Below are 17,879 nucleotides of genomic sequence, written 5' to 3'. Positions count from 1 at the left end.
TAAAGGACAGAGTCTTAGTGCTATACTATAAAACTAAATAGCAACATCTTTTTTTTTGGGGTGGGGGGTAGGCAATGGGAGTTAAGTGACTTGCCCAGGGTCACACAGCTAGTAAGTGTCAAGTGTCTGAGGCCACATTTGAACTCAGGTACTCCTGAATCCAGGGCCGGTGCTTTAACCACTGTGCCATCTAGCTGCCCCTAGCAACATCTTTATAGTGCTCTTTTCAAGTTTTTACAAAATACTTTCTCTGAAACTACCCTATAACAAAGATACTAAAAATATTATTCTTATTTTATATATGAGGAAACTGAGCCTCTGACTTATTTGTGGCTGGAATTTTGAATTTAGGTCTCCTGAGTCTTAAGTCTAGTGCTCTTTCTTTTTCTTTCTTTCTTTTCTTCTTTTTTAGTGCTCTTTCCAGTAAACTAATGCCCTTGATTAATAATACAGCGTTGGGAGTTGGTCCTAACACATATGTACCATGTTACATGAGGCCTTATTATATGATCAAATTTAATTGAGGGGAAGGCGGAAGAGCAGGGAGAGGGAGGGATGGGAGGGAGAGGATGAGGGAAAGAATGTGTGTTAACTTTCAGGGTGTTGAGGAAAGGAGAGTTAAACAAGGGAACCTGAGATATCTGTATTTATTGAAAGATGTCTATGCATTTATATCCCAAAGACATCCCCCAAAAGAGAAAAAGACCTATTTGTAAAAAAATATTTATTGCAGCTCTTTTTGTAGTGGCTAGAATCGGAAATCAAAGGAATGACCAACTGGGGAATGGCTAAACAAGCTATGGTATATGATGGTGATAGAATATTATTGTGGTACAAGAAATGACAAACAGGATGATTTCAGAAAGGCCTGGAAAGACTTCTGTGAACTGATGTATAGGGAAGTGAGCAGAACAAGAAGAATGTTGTGCACAGTGACATCAATATTGTTTGATGAAGAATTATGAATGACAACTATTCTCAGCAATTCAATGATCCAAGACAATTCCCAAAAGACTAAAGATGAAGCATATTATCCACCTCCAAAGAAAGAACTGATATCGATTGAACACAGACTGAAGCATGCTATTTTCATCTCTTTTATTTTTATCTTTTATTCAAGTTTTCTTGTACAAAATGACTAATATGGTAATGTTTTATATAATTGCACATGTATAACCTCTATCTGATTGCTTACTGCCTCAGGGAGAGAAGGAGGGATAGAATTTGGTATTTAAAACTTAAATAACCAATGTTTCCTAATATATGCATTAAGGAAGGAAATGTATATGTAAAGTTTCATGTTCTACCATGAAGTAGATAACTCCAGGTCATGGGGGAGGAGAGCAATCTAGTTAATATCCTGACTTTAAAGGAAATGTAACATTCTATTTTCTAATTTTCTTTTAAGCAAGAGTATTACCTCCTCTTTAAACTAAAGGGTCTGCCCCCTTTAGTTTTTGTCAATGCGTCCCTCAATTTCTTTCTCTCTTTTCATTCCTTTACATTGTTAGTCATAAGTACCTATAAAGTGATTGCTTCATTTAAGGAAACTATATTGCTTAATGAAGCACAAGGGGGTCTGTAAGAAAATAATAGGCTTACAGGCTTTGCCAACTTCCAAAGGCCCCAGCTGGGATTGATTTGGACTGATTAGATTGCCTGAGAGTGATTTGCTTTGGCTGATTAAACCCACTTAAAGTTAATTCAATGGAAACCACACCTGACCCGCCATCAAAAGGGTATTTTTCTCAGAAGCTGAGGACTTTGAACTCAACACGAGACCATCCTCAAGTCCAATGAACCAATGGATTTGGGTGATGCTAGCCAATTAGCTTGAAGCAGTATGTAAGGACTGCCTCTTGAGGGTGGGAGAGCGGGGAGAAGAAATGCAGGAAGGAGCATGAACATACACAGTTTGGGTCTCTCAAACAGGCTTGGTGGCAGAAGACGTGGGAGAAGAACCAGGTCAGGCTGTTGATGGGTGAAATTGAGGATGCTGGGTTAGATAGGTCTTTTCCTGGCTTTCTGACCCAGGTGTTCTCTTTTTCACTAATAAATACTTCATGCCAAACTTGGTGCTAAAGTTTCTAGTTTATAAGTAAACCCTAGCTAGTTTTACCTACACTTGGGACAGGAATAAGGTAACTACACATTAGATTTTACTCGTCATAAAACCATTCTCCCTGACTGTGTAGGGTCCTCTGTCTCAATGGTAGAATATGAAGTTTTCTTTTCAAAATACTTTTGACAATGTATTGTTGCTACATTAAATGCATAATGTGTCACTTGTTTCATAAATTTGCATTACTTTGAATTAAAATAAGATAAAAATACATTTCAAAATACCTGCACCAATCATAGTAATTGGAGATTCAATGTATATCCATTCATCAGTATATATACCAGAATGAACAAAGATAAGTCCATCAAAATGAGCTTCCTGTACTCCACCTAATGCATCTTCGATGGTGTCATAATACTAAAAGAAATTTGAAATGAAAATATTAGTTACATACTGTGGAGTTACTTTTGAAGAAATTATATGAAAATACATATTATACATACTAGCATGTTTTCTCTCCCTTTATATCTTGCAGGGTTACTGTAGAAATGTTCAGCAAATCCTGGCTTTACATGTGCTCCTTTATACTAAAATGCAAAAAAGAGAATAAAAGAAAAAAATTAACACACTTAAATGCATATGGTATTAAGACAAATATTTCATTTTTAATTTAAAATTAGAATCATGGTATATTTCTATGTCATCCTTAATTGAAAAAAAATTTTGAATATACATTTCTACTCATTTACTGTGCTTTGAAAAGAGATTAGTTCTGTAACATTTATAGCATACCATTAAAATGAGAGTAATAATGAAAAAATAGTAAGAGACCACAAACTATCTTAGTTAAGCATGAACTCTTTTAGATTCCTGATTATCAAAGTGACAAAATATTTGTTGGTGTTTTTTTTTAAAAAGGATGTCTGCTACATATTTTTTTTAAGTGAGGCAATTGGGGTTAAGTGACTTGCCCAGGGTCACACAGCTAGTAAGTGTTAAGTGTCTGAGGCCAGATTTGAACTCAGGTACTCCTGAATCCAGGGCTGGTGCTTTATCCACTGCGCCACCTAGCCGCCCCTGCTACATAATTTTTAACATGAATGGGATATAATAGTCTTCTTTTTAGCTGAAATTTTATTTACAAATATGCACTGAGAAAAGTACTTTCTATATTAAGTGAGGCTGCATACCAACTGCTGAAAACTTTCTTTCCAAGGATTTGGATGTTCATATTCTTCTGGATTAATCTGGTAAAATTTCCCAGGTTCAGGATGCATCATAGGACGTGTATACTCAAATACTTCCATGTATAATCGTTTCCTGAAAGGAAAAAAAGTATTAAAAATAGAAATCAGATGCAATGATTATTTCAAATTATATTGAAATTTAAAACCTCAAAATGAATCCCTTTAAATAATAAATAGAAAATGAGACTAGGAAAAGGTAGAGCATAGAAACCCATTCTGGCTACTAACTCAAATCATTTATGTATTTGACTGAAGTGTGAAAGCTAGTGAAAAAAATCGGCATGGCAACATAAAATAATGTACTATTTTCTCACTATTAAAATATTAAATTTAGTACTTTTTAAAACAAAAAACATTCTGCAAATACCCTTCCTTCCTCCTCCCAAGTTCAACCTATCACTAGTTTTACAGCTTCTGAAGACACTAATAACTGCAACTTAAGAATTACAACTCTAAAAAAAAACAAACCAAAAGAATTACAGCTCTAGAATTCTATTGTCAGTTTTTTCTCTAATTAATGTAGTAAAAACTTATACTAACAAAATAATACTTTTTCTACATAAACAATTTATCCCTGTTTTTCCTTTCTTGCTTAATATATTCATGATTCTATCATTTAAAGAGGGCAAAAAGATAAATCCATTAGTTTTATCTCCATTCCTAAAGAACAATTAAATGAGAGATAACTCCAACAATCACCAAAAGAATGATAGTTATTAACCAGTAGATCATAGAGAAAATATTTTAATTAATTTTGGGGTTTTGTTGTTGTTGGTTTTTTTGTTTTGTTTTTTTGATGAGGCAACTGGGGTTAAGTGACTTGCCCAGGGTCACACAGCTAGTAAGCGTCAATTATCTGAGACCAGATTTGAACTCAGTTCCTCCCGAATCCAGGGCCAGTGCTCTATCCACTTTGCCGTCTAGCTGCCCCTAGGGGTGGGGTGGGGGGTGAGGCAATGGGGGTGGGGGGTGAGGCAATGGGGGTTAAGTGACTTGCCCAGGGTCACACAGCTATTAAGCGTCAAGTGTCTGAGGCCAGATTTGAACTCAGGTACTCCTGACTCCAGAGCCCAATGCTCTATACACTGCACCACCTAGCTGCTGCCCCCCCAACAATTAATTTTTAATAATTATTGCAATGACTAGCAACTCACATTTGTGATAACCAGTTTTTTTTTTTTAAAGCATCTTTAGTTTGGCTCAGCTATTTAAATATAACAGTAAAGTCACATTTTATCTTTCCTACCATCTTTGGCATTTTGTGAAGGCAAACATTATATCTCAGGATAATAACAAATACATCTTTTCACTTACCACAAAATTGGGTCATTAGCAAGCTCACTGAAGCGTTTACACACACAAGCTGCTCTACAGAGATCTTGCTCCAACAAGTATGAAAAAATCTTCAGAACTACTTCATCTGGCAATTTCTCCTGAAGATATTGTTCGGCAGGTGCTGCTATGAAAATATTAACAGATATAACCTAGCTGATTATTAAGCAAATCAAGATTAATGAATAGGTTTTAAAAATAATAGACAACTACTGATTTGAAAGAATTCTGTATCTACACATAAAATGCTCTTCAAATTCTAAAACCCTCTCTTCACTTGAATTTGGCAAGTGTAACAATTGGAATGACGCCACCTGCTGGAGACTTACTGTAGAAGAGTTCCGTTCATGAAGCGAAGGTCTTTGAGGGCAAGACCAGGAGTCTTTTCTTTGGCATCAGGAAGTGACGTTGGGTAGTGGGAGGAAGAAGGAAGAGAGTAGCGCTCTGTCTGACTCTCTTTCCTTTGGACTCTGGTGGAGAGCAGAGCTAGAAATGCGCTCTCCCCTTTAATAGATAGGAATCTAGGCCTTTCTCTCTCTCTTTACCAAATTCTTATTCTCCTTAATAAATGCTTAAAAGTCTAACTCTTGCTAAAGCTTATAATTTATTGGCGACCACTCATTAGATACCTGATAAGTCTTGTGATTTTCCAGAAACTCTTGCACGTTTTGCTCGATGACCAAAATTTTCAGTGGTAGAAGTAGAAGCACCCTTTTAACAACAAAAACACTGTTAGAAAGTTGTGGTTTTAAAAAAAGAACAAACAAATTCATGTGCTTCTAAATAATATGAAAAGTTTTACATTAATTTTTTTCTAAGAGAAATTCCTCCTCTACATACTTTAATATCCTCAAAAAAAAAAAAGGCAGATAAAAACAAAATAAATAACTTACCTCCATATTGCTCTTTGTAGGACAAGCTGTTCTTTTAGGTAGAAGAGTTTTTCTACGAAGTTGGTATGGACTATTTTGTGCACCAGGACCTGATTCTTCTGCAACCATATCTGCCGGTACATCATCATCTATTACAATTTTAAAAAAAGTCCTTTAATTTTGATGTAGGTACTACTTACCTTTACAAAGACTATTCAAGTATACATCCGTTTTATCACATGGTCATATGTACATTAATGTGTTCCTAAAAATACGTATTATAAAACCTGTGTTTTTGAAAATGTTATATTGTTTAATAAATTAACAGTGTCAAAATAAGGTGATTCAAATTATTTTGTAACAGAATTCTGCTCCAACAGAAAGAGAACTATACTCATTATGAGGCAAGAAACTTGGGTTTTGCTTCTGACATTAGACAAATTATTTAAAACTCTCTAGGCCTTGTTGCCTCATTCATAAAATGAAGGATGGCATGTAGAGCCAGAAGCAACCTTGGATCTTTGATTCTAACCCTTCATTTTACAGCTGAAGAAACCAGGACCCAGAAAGATAATTGTACAAAGTTACTCAGGTAGAAAGCGGCTGAGCCAAAATTTGAACACAAGTTTTCTAGTAAGAACCAAGAAAAAACTAAGATAATTCCTTCCAGAAATATGAAGAACTGTGAGTATTTTACTGAGGCCATGTTGATCTTTACCACAAACAAGTTACTGCTATCTGTGTTCTAAGCACAGCCTAGTCTTCCTTGCAGAAAAGTGGGTAAAAACACTCAAAGAACTCTCCAATATTTAGGTAATCAAAAATGAAGTGTTCTTTAAAAACAAAACAGAAAGGGTTAGTGTGAAAACAAAAGGATTTGGGGTGGATAGTGGAATTCTTCCTTATACCAGGAGGGTGGATGAATGAGACACCAAGTAAATGGGAAGAAAGATCAATAAACACTGGTAATGGTTGTGAGACTCCTCCTGAAGAGAACAGAGCTGGACCTTATAAGGAGAAAGCAACTGCTTTAGCATTATTTAGCAAAAATCATAGGAAGATGAGATGAATAGAGGAGCTTGGTGATTCTAAGCTAAAAGGCTGATCGTAAAAGGCTGTAATGGAAAATCTCTCTAAAATTTGTCAAACCTACCTAAGGAAAGTAGGTGTCTACTATTTACTTATGGTGACACACACAAGCATATACTGTCAAAAGGAATCTGAAAGGCAATTCTCAAGATGACAAAATTTTGGACAAGAAACTGAAATCTTTAGAAGCACAGGTAGTGTTGTGACTACTGCTGATCATCATAGTAAAACGCCTCAGAAAAGAAAGACAGAATTCATAAGTAAACACCTTGTTAAAAGGATGTCTAGAATCAGATTTAGATTTTTGAACTATAGCTTAAAACACAAGAGTCACAGTATGGGAATAAAATGTATCTAATGAAGGCTAGTAAGAATATATTTGCCTACAGTCTTACAAATATAATCAAGCGTTAAATTAAAAGGAAGGATATGAGAGAACACTACCTAAGTACAAACATTAGACAATATAAAATTGTTAAAAACCATAGGAAAACATGAAGAATGCCTGGAAAGTCAAAGAAGACAAAAAGTCAATACAAAGGAGTCAAAACCAAACCCTATGACCACATATGTCTAGTCACAGTGTACAAAGCACAGATAAAAGACAAAGAAGCCATATCTCTGAGACTTGGTGGGACAGGGGCTATCAGTCAATAAGCACTTACTAACCAACTACTATGGGTCAGGTAACTATACTGCCAGAGGAGATACCAAAAACAAAAATCAAAGAGTCTCTGTCTTTAGGGTGCTCATACATTCTATTGAGGAAGAAACTTACATATATAAATTATAAACACAATATGCATAAAAAATGCAAGACAACTTTGGGGAAAGGGGCAGTTGCTCGGAGTGGGGTGAGATAGTGAATCATAAAAGGTTTCACATAGAAGACAATGCTTAAGCTAAGTCTTGGGGGGGGGAGGGGAGGGCGACGGGAGATGAGGCAGTTGGGGTTAAGTGACTTGCCCAGGGTCACACAGCTAGTAAGTGTTAAGTGTCTGAGGCCGGATTTGAACTCAGGTACTCCTGACTCCAGGGTCGGTGCTCTATCTACTGTGCCACCTAGCTGCCCCTTAAGCTAAGTCTTGATGGAAATAATAGAGTCTAAGAGATGGAGATGAGGGGAGAGCACATTTAAGGCATAAGTGCCCGTCAGAATCAAGGTACAGAGATGGAAAGCCTAGTGTCACATACGAGTAACAGAAAGAAGTCCAATTTGGCTGGACCACAGAGTGTAGGAAGAAATAAGGTTGGAAAAGTAGATTGAGAGCAAGTTGTGAAGGGTTTTAACTAATAAATAGGAATCTATATTTTATCCTAGAGGCAGGACTAGAACACACTGCTAAAGAAGAATATATTTTATACAAAACAAATAGGATACATTAAATCACACTCATGTCATCTGGATAAAAATCAACAGAGGCAGAAACACAAGTGATATACTAATTAGAGTACATTTACAGACTACTTGGATAGAAAGAAGATGAAAAATTTCAAAAACAGATTAAAAGTCTGGCAGAAAAAAATATAGTGTGATAGGGAGTCTCAATTATTTGGATTTCTGCTGGAATCCTCTCTTTGCAGGAACAGAGCAACTAATATTTAAATGACTTGTTTTAATGACAAATCCTTCCAAATGGGGAGGAACCAATTTGAGGATTATCTATTCTAGTTCTATTTGTATAAGCAAGGAAGAAAGAGCTGCTCAGAGAGAATGATAGCTGACTTACAGGAATGTGAATCAGTCCATTTTAGAACTTGTGATTGAGAAAGAGAAGATAACTAAGCATAGTTGGACAGGCAACCTTATACAACAAATTTCAAAAGATTAAGGGAAAGGATAAGTAGGAATCAATTTGCTAAGTACTAATTAAGTGCCTTCTATGTGCCAGGCATTGTGCTAGGCAATAGGGACACAAAGACAAAACCTAAATAGCCCTTGCCAACAAAGGAGCCTACATTCAAAATAATGGGGGACAGAGATATAACAATACATATACAGAAAAGTAAATACTCATTTTCTCTGTATCTCTCTCTCTCACACACACAGCATCTATATAGGTATGTATATCTATATAGGTATACAGGCAGGTATAGATGGAAAGATAGAAAATAACCTCCAGTGGGAAAACCCTAGCAACTGGGTAAATCAAGATAGGCTTCATGAACAAGGGTAATTGAGCTTAGTCTGAAAAGAAAGATAGGATTCTAAGAGGTAGAAACAGGGAGGAAATGCCCTCTAGGCATAGGGTATGATAGCCTGTTCGAAGGCACAGAGATCGAAGATCTAATGCCATGTATGAGGAACAGGAAGCAGTCAGTTTGGTTTCAATGTAGAGAACATGGAGTATGATATGCAGTAAACCTGGAAAGGCAGGATATTATTATAAATATATGATATTAACATGTTTACATCTTGTTAGCTTGTATTCCTTATGTCTTTCTTACTTGATGAGTCACTCTATGTAACAAAAAATTTAAAAAGGAAAAAAAGCAGTTCTGCAAATAATGAAATTTGATAGTATAGGCAGTATTTCACAAAAACACAGCTTCCCACCTCTGCAAAAAGAGAAAGTTCATTTTCTCAACTCTTTAAGGCCTTGAAAATCCAAACCGAATATTATATATTATTATACTTAGCAGCAATTTGGAGCCACTACTAGACCTTCTTGAATAACAAGTAAAATTGTATAAGACATCAGGCCAGGGGTAATGGGAAAGCTTTTAAGAATGATATTCTGAATATAGAAAGAGAAATACTTCCCATTGAGAAGGAAAAAGATAAGTTGTCTAAAAAGACTACATTACTAAAAAGGATAGCAGGACCCTCTAAGAATAGGGTCAAGAGCGTCAAAATTCAGCATTATCCAAGATTGTCAAGTAATGCTAACAACAAAAAAGTGGCTGTTAGCTATTTAGGGGAAAATAAAATCAAAGAAGAGATAGTACTACTAACCCTATCAGGAGATGGAATGAGGATGAAAGATAAGAGATGACAAGGTTATTCTACTCTTTATTTTGCTTCTTTTCTTGACCAAGAAAAATGATTTTTGAACTAGAAAGCATAAAACAAAAATGGATAATAGGGAAAGAAGGATGATTGGAGGTTATGTTACTTCTACCTAAAATCTTCTCCCTGGACCATCACGGCATACCATATACATTCTGTAAACATTTTTTGATTGACTAAGATGACAATCAGATTCATCAGATTTCTTTTCCCCACTCCTAAAAAACCCCAAAAAACACAAACACTAAAGACCTGAATAAGGACACTTTGATGTCATAGGGTCATTGAGGGGGACACTAGGAAGTAAAAGACTAGAACATACATTCTCACAATGGAGGTTGAAGAGTCAAACTTTGTAATTTGTGCATATTAGTTTTGCCCTTTCCCCCTCCTTCAATTGCCAAGACCATCTTTCAGTTCTTTTTTTGTTTCTCATCCCTTTCCTTGCATATGTGTGTGTTTGGGGGTGGGGAAGAAATAGCTGTTGCCAATACCCATGAGTTGACACTATGATAAAGCATCTTAGAACCAAGAGAGAACATTACAAACTAAACAGCAAAAATGAATGTGTACACAAGATTTTGTGTATTGTAATGAAAGAAAACTGTGCTAAAACTATGTTATTTCATTCTGATATTCCATGTGAATAAAAATGACACTTGAATACATATGAAAATAGGATAAAGATAAAACTAACAAGAGTATGAGTAAAGCATTACAAAATGACTATGTTAAAGCTGCTAGTGCCACCCCCTCAATTACCTTGAATTTATTTTACATATCTAGAAAATCTACACATATAAATTTTGCATATTTATATATGTACATATATATATTTATATCTTTCTCAATAGAATGTAAGCTCCTTGAAGTGCAAGAACTGTTAAATTTTTGTTCTTGTATCCCCCACTAGCAGCACCTGCAATGTCTGACATAGGGAAGGCATTTAATAAATGTTTATTCTTATGTGGTGGTGGTCAGTTACCTTCACCTATCCCTCAAATAGTTTAAAACCAGGAAATAAAAGGGGGAAAGGGGGCAGCTAGGTGGCGCAGTGGATAGAGCACCGGCCCTGGAGTCCGGAGTACCTGAGTTCAAATCCGGCCTCAGACACTTAACACTTACTAGCTGTGTGACCCTAGGCAAGTCACTTAACCCCAATTGCCTCACTAAAAATAAATAAAATAAAATAAAAGGGGGAAAGACCTCCAAGCACTTAAATTAGCAATCCTTCCCCCCCCCCCCCAATCCTTCACTACAGCCCTATTCCTTGAGACATTCTCTGGCCCCTTTACGGATTTTTTCACTTCTATTTCAGACAGCATTCTAGCATGCAAAGTTAGAAGCTAAGTATCAATATTTATTAAGCACTTACTATGTGCCAGGCAATACAAAAAGAGGCAAAAGACAGTCTCTACCCTCTAATGAACGAAACAATATGCAAACTATACACACACACACACACACACACACACACACACACACACACACACACACACACACACGCAGGATAAATAGAAAATGATTGACAGAGGGAAGGCACCAGAATAAGGGACTGGCAAAGGCTTCCTGGTAAAGATGGGATTTTAGTTAGGACTTAAAGGAAGCCAAGGAATTCAGGAGGCAGAGTAGACATGGAGGAGTAACCAAAGAAAATTCCTGGAGACAAGAAATGGAGTCTTTTTCCTGAAACAGCCAGGAGACCAGTGTCACTGGATCAAAGCATATTTGGCAAGGAGTCAGGTATAAGAAAACTAGAAAGATAGGAGGGAGCTAGATTATGAAGGGCTCTGAATTCCAAACAGAAGATTATATATTTGAACCTAATGGCAATAGGGAGTCTCTGGAGTTTATTGGGTAGGAGAGTGACATGTCACACCTACACTTTAGGAAAACCACTTTGCTGGTTGAATGAAGAATGAACTGGAATGGAGAGATCTGGCAGACCCATCAATAGTCCACTACAATAATCAAGGTGTGAAGTGGAGGGCCTGAATTGGAGTGGTGGCAGTGCCAGAGAAGAAAGCATGGCATATCTGAGAGAGGTTACAAACATGAGATGGACAGGCCTTGGCAACAGATTGGATATGGGGGCGGTAGGGATGGTGAGAGAGAGTGATGACTTTTAGGTTGTGAGCCTGAGAGACTGGGAGAATGGTATTGCCCTCTACAGAAATAAGGAAGATGAGAGGGGTAGAGCTTTTTGGGGAAAAGAAAGTGAGTTCTGTTTTGGACATATTTAGTTTAAGATGTCTACTGAATGAATATCCAGTTTGAGATGTCTGTTGGAAATGTAATAGGAGCTCAGTAGGAAGGTTGGGGCAGGATAGGTGGATTTGAGAATCATCAGCATAGAGATTAAATCTATGGGAGGTGATCAGATCACCAAATGTAGTAGAGAGAAAAAAGAGAAGAGGACCCAGGACAGAACCCTGAAGGACACTTATGATCTGAGAGCATCATTTGGATGGGGATCCAGAAAAGGAGATGGAGGAAAGGTTGGATAGGTAGGAGGAGAGACAGTAGTGTGAGAAGAGAGATCAATAAGGAGAGAGTGATCAATGGTGTCAAAGGATGCAAAGAAGTCAAGAACAATTGGGATTGAGAAAAGACTATTGGATTTGGCATGTTTGCATTAATAATATTGGAGAAAGCAGTTTCAGTGGAATGATTTTAAATTTGGAAACCAGATTGTTAGGAGTTAAGAAGAGAGTGAGAGGAGATAAAATGAAGGTACCTATTGTAAATGGTTTTGTGATTCTAACATTAAGACTGAATGAACTGAAAAATGAAGCTGTCTAGGGAACTTGAAGGAACATGAAGTCATGAGCAGTGATTTGCAAACATCTGAGAGAGATCCACTTAATCTTTGATTTTGATTTGAAAACTTCCTGATACACACAGCAGCCTTTCTATTACAAACACCTAGTTAATTATAGTATGATATCTAATTTTAAGTGAGAATATTTGGGTTTTAAGTCCAGGTTCTACCACTTATTACTTGTGTAAGTACCCTGCCAAATCCCAATCCTGAATTACTCCCACTATCCACTGTCTTCATTCCTACTCCCATATTGACAACAGGAGAAAAATCACAAAACTGTGCCGAGTCCACTCCAAATTTGTATTACATAATCTCAACCAGACACTCATTATTGCAAAAAACAATCCTTTTATACCTCCCTAATTAATCAATCAATCTCTCTCTCTCTCTCTCTCTCTCTCTCTCTCTCTCTCTCTCTCTCAGAAGGGCAATGAGGGTTAAGTGACTTGCCCAGGGTCACATAGCTAGTAAGTATCAAGTGTCTGGGGCCGGATTTAAACTCAGGTCCTTCTGAATCCAGGGCCAGCGCTTTATCCGCTGTGCCACCTAGCTGCCCCCTCCCTAATTAATCTCAATTTTGCTGACTTCCTCACATCTCTCCTCTGATATTGCCCCCATCCTGATGTGGCCCTTCTTCTCCTCATGCTTGTACTACTTCCTTTAACAGCCTTCCAGTTAGTTTCTCTGACTCTAATCTCTCCCTTCCCTCTCTATTTCACTATCCACTCAGTAGTCAAACTGATCTTCCTTAAGTGCCCCTCTGACCATGTCAGTGGGTTTTCATTACCTCTACTATCCTGTCTTTAGATGTTAAAACCCTTCAAAACCTGGATCCTTTCTATTTTCCAGTGTTGTTCTACTTTTTTCATTTCTTCCTGCCACATACTCTACAATCCAGTGGCATTGGCCTTCTTTTTGTTCCTTGCACACAACATTCGATCTTCAAACTCTGGGCATTTTTATTCTCTGTCCTATTCCCCCTTTCCCTAGAATTTGATCCTTCCTCATTTCTACCTCATGGATTCCTTCAAGTCTAGGAGAAAACAGCACCTTCTGCAAGCAGCCTTTCCCAGTCATCAAACTTAGTATCTCCTCTCTAATATCAGCTCTAATTTATCCTGTCTCTAGCTCATTTATACATGGTTGTTACTAGGCTCTCTTCCCCATTAGACTTCTGAACTCCTTGAGAGTAGGCATTGTTTTTTTGCTTTACTTTTTTTTATCTCCAGTACTTATCACAATATCTAGCATGGAGTAGGCACTAAATAAATCCTTGTTGACTAACCTATGTGACCTTGAGAAAATCATGACTTTTCAGAGTCTCGGTTTTGTCATTTGTAAAATGCTTGATTAGACCAGATAACCTTTAAGGCCCTTTAAGCTCAAAAGCTATGATCAGGTGTAAAAGACCACTGGTGTGTTATGCATCTGTTCACTATAAATGACCATTTGGAAGTTAAAATACATTGTGCTCTTTTCTTTTCCATTGAATCATTATTATTATTATTTTTTTTAGTGAGGCAATTGGGGTTAAGTGACTTGCCCAGAGTCACACAGCTAGTAAGTGTTAAGTGTCTGAGGTCGGATTTGAACTCAGGTACTCCTGAATCCAGGGCTGGTGCTCTATCCACTGCGCCACCTAGCTGCCCCCCATTGAATCATTATTATAAGTAGTAGTTAGGTTCCTAGGTCAGTTCATAAACTCCATTTAATCTAAATACTCCATTTTTGCAATGAAAGAAGACAGAAATAGTAAAAGGTTTCAGAATTTTGATACCTTTTACTGTGAACTCCTTAAGGCAGGGAGAATATTTTGTACATATGTAGATCATCTTGTATATAAGTAAGCATTCAACAAATATTTGTTGGTTGTAAAGAAAAAGGATGACAAAGGTGAAAAAACAGACTATACATTGAAGCTATTTTTAATGTGACTGTTCAATTTATGGGCACAGGTAGTTGTGATTAGCAACTTTTAAAAATAGCTTTAAAGGGCCATTAAAAAAGCAACCTGCTATTTGCTTCTATTTAAATGTTATATTCCATAAAAATCTTATTAATATAAACCAAAGGAAAAATCATCAAATCCTTTACTTTATAAACATACACTATCATAAAAGGATAGTCCTCAAATCTCTTCCTTTGTGCCTAGACCTAGCCCTAGTCCTACTCTTACCCCTAAAAAATACAACAAAAACTTGCAGTTCATCTTACTACAGGTATTTTGGGGTATTAGAAACTCCTCTATCTCAACACACGAGAATGACAAAGGCAGAAAAAGAGCAATTTTAGCAGAATGATAGTACGTGGATGAAGATTTCAAGGGCTTAAGGAGAGAGTATGAAATGTGGTAAGGAAAGGAGGCATCTAGTGTAGACTCTAGTAGTATTTGTATATCCAAAACACTATACAAACAAGTTAAGCTGTTCATTCAAAAAAATCTTCCCATATACTAACAGGTATCTACTAACAACTAAAGGTGAATAGTAATAAATGGCAGTTCCCAAACTGGCTTTATTCTACATAGATTCCACAGAGGATTTAAGCTTCCAATAAAAACAAAATCTAAAAGTAAAATCTAACAAAATATTCTGAATTAAAGATGCTTAAAGATGTTTCTCATACTTACAGTTTTTCATTTTCAAATTTGAGTCTAGAAAACCAATACCCAACTATCACAACATAACCTAAAGACTTGCAGGGAGCACCAGAGCAGAATAAAATCATCTCATGCAGCACCTGCCCACTCACTAAAAATGATCACTATTTGTCAGAAAGAACTAGTTATAGTTATAGATACAGTTTTCATTAGTACTCTGAAAGAATAAAGAATATTTCATTTTATTTTGAAATGGTCTTTAAAGAAAACACTATATACAGGTTTTCTGCTTTTCACGTTTAAATTATCAGTTAAAAATTGAACTAGTTTTAAGATAAATTTAATCATTAGAGGAAGTATTACACTTTATACCAGCAGATCTATATCATGACACCAAGCCAACATGTTTGCATTAAAGAGCACCACTGATACACAGCATACTGGGATTCATTTCAACAGCAGTGATTCAGGTCTGTATCTACCATATTTTCTTAATTCGTAATACAACTTAAGATAATATTTTAAAACCTGTCTACAACAAGAGCAACAACTCTCATGCTACTGAGTACTGGACATGCTGGACTAATTTTTCTCTATGTAATACAAAAATCTCATACCACTTACCAACCTGCCACATCGGTCAGACAAAAAAATCTGTGCTAGTAACAACTGTGTTTGAAAACAGTTCCTAGTCTCATGGCAGAGATACATGCCTGACAACTGTTTCTAACACAGCTGTGACTACCTTAGCTATTTTCCAATTACAGAAGTTTTATAAAGCAATTAACATTAAGATAATTTTACTTAAAGCAATTAAAAAATAAGTAATTCAGGAATTAATTTGCCATATAGATTAATTTCTCAGGGGAAAAATCCATAAGTTATTTTATTTTATTCTGTATGTAGTTAAAAACTAAGATTTAACTTTTTTTTAAACTATGATTGAACTATTTTAAAAGTTGTGTTAAATCTTCCTTTTCTATAATAGTTTAAATTACACCATTAATGTATATACAATACTTTCCTCACCACTATCTTTTTCCTCCCTGCCAAGAAACATGCTGCACTATCTCCCATTCTCAAAACAAAGCACTTTCCTTTATTTTACTGCTAAACTTTTTCACAATTCATCTCTACTAGTTTCTACTTTCTCACTACTCACTGAATTACTTGCAGACTTTCTGCCCCTCTGAACTCAAATTATTTGCTCAAAGGTCACAAATGACATTCTAAGTACCGAATCTAATGGATTTGATTCAGTCTTCATTCTTCTTTCCTTTTTTGGGGGGGCTGGGGTAGTGCTATTTTTGGCACTATTGACTAACTTCTCCTTGAAACTTATTTCCTTGGCTTCTGTTGCAGTACACTCAACTGGTTTTCCTTTTACTTCTTGGATTGCTCTTTTCTCCGGGGGCTCCTTAAATATAGGAATTTCTCAGAATTCTGTGTTCTGCCCTCTTCTATCAACTCCTTCATTTTTAATTACCACCTCTCTGCGAACTCAAACACATTATTTCTCTCCTGAGCTTCAGACTCAAATTTTCAACTGCCTAGACAGTTCTGCAGGGCTATCCTGTGGTCATATCAAACTAACAATGTGTGACTTGTTAGGGAGAAAAATATTTACTGCAAAGGCTTTAGAGGTGTAGCAGGAGATTCTGGTGGAATTCTATTCCAGATCTGAGTTTCGACAACAAAAAAGAACTAAATCGCTTCTAGGTGGCAGTGATGGGAACCACTGAAAGAAAAAAAAACATCTCCATCTTAAGAGCTGTCATAGAAGAAAGTTAAGTCAAGCCAGGCTTAACATTAATTTCTTGAGAAAAAATATAAAAGGTTTCAAAGAAAACTAAGAACAGTGGAAAGCTCAATAAGAATAATACCATAAAGACACAAAGACAACAATTTTGAAGACAAAAAGGGCAGATTCCTGAAAAGACCACCGTAAATACAAAGATAAAACATGCTAACTAACCTAGATCTTGGAAGCAATAACAGGTAACAAAGAATGAATATAAACGTGTAGCACTACCCAGTAAGAATGAGCTACAGCTCATGAGGAAAAGCTAAAGACAACAAAAAAGGGTAGTGGTTTTTGTTTTGTTTTTAATGTTGAAATTCCAATAGATCTGTGATCTCATTGACATAGAACTCATTTCCACTTAGGAATCCATCTATTCCTGTTCAACCTGTGCTCTCATCCATAACCTTCCATAATTACATCACAGATGGGCCACTCATACATTGAGGGACTTTTCTATGTCCTCTCAACACAATAAGGGTACTAATCAAGCCATTCTGGCTTTCCATCATTTTTTTTGTTGTTCCTGCTACATGGCTCATCCATCCTTAAAAAATATAATGTAAAAAACACACACACACACCCCTTTTATGACATCCTTTATTACTGTTTCTCTTGCATAAGGTTCTCGTTTGTCATGTGTTGCAGTTTGCAATTCATGTACTAGGAACTGGGAATACACAGACAAAAACAGCTTCTGCTCTCAAACAAACATTCTATGTAGGCCTGGGAGGAGGTGAGAATGTGTATATAATATATACAAAATGTATAAAAATAAAACAAAGTAATTTGAGGGGTAAGAGAACCCCCTTTGGAAGAAAGGGGCAATGGGAGGTGGAAGAAAAATCAATAAAATCCTTAAGTAAGAGGTGGCTTTTACGTTGAACTCTGAGAGACTCTAGTTATTCAGAGGCAGAGGTGAGGAGCAAGTGCATTACAGACACAGAGATGAAAGATGGAATATTTTGTTTGGTGTTGGTGTTGGTGTTGGTGTTGGTGTGTGTGTGTGTGTGTGTGTGTGTGTGAGAATTGGGATTAATCGA

The 17,879-nt window shown here is 36.5% G+C and overlaps 1 protein-coding gene across 1 annotated transcript in view; it reads right to left on the bottom strand.

Moving 5' to 3' along the window:
- Window positions 1–17,879, bottom strand: part of FBXO11 (F-box protein 11) — a 115,982-nt gene that overhangs the window by 29,005 nt on the left and 69,098 nt on the right. The window contains 6 exon segments of the mRNA XM_043982073.1: window positions 2,347–2,479; window positions 2,566–2,649; window positions 3,253–3,382; window positions 4,624–4,768; window positions 5,271–5,352; window positions 5,535–5,662. Coding sequence (XP_043838008.1) covers window positions 2,347–2,479; window positions 2,566–2,649; window positions 3,253–3,382; window positions 4,624–4,768; window positions 5,271–5,352; window positions 5,535–5,662 — 702 coding nt within the window.

Source organism: Dromiciops gliroides, chromosome 2 (genome assembly GCF_019393635.1).
Source record: "Dromiciops gliroides isolate mDroGli1 chromosome 2, mDroGli1.pri, whole genome shotgun sequence".
In the NCBI taxonomy this organism is placed as follows: domain Eukaryota; kingdom Metazoa; phylum Chordata; class Mammalia; order Microbiotheria; family Microbiotheriidae; genus Dromiciops; species Dromiciops gliroides.
The sequence above is the reverse complement of the archived record's forward strand: the minus strand, read 5'-3'. Positions and strand labels throughout refer to the sequence as shown.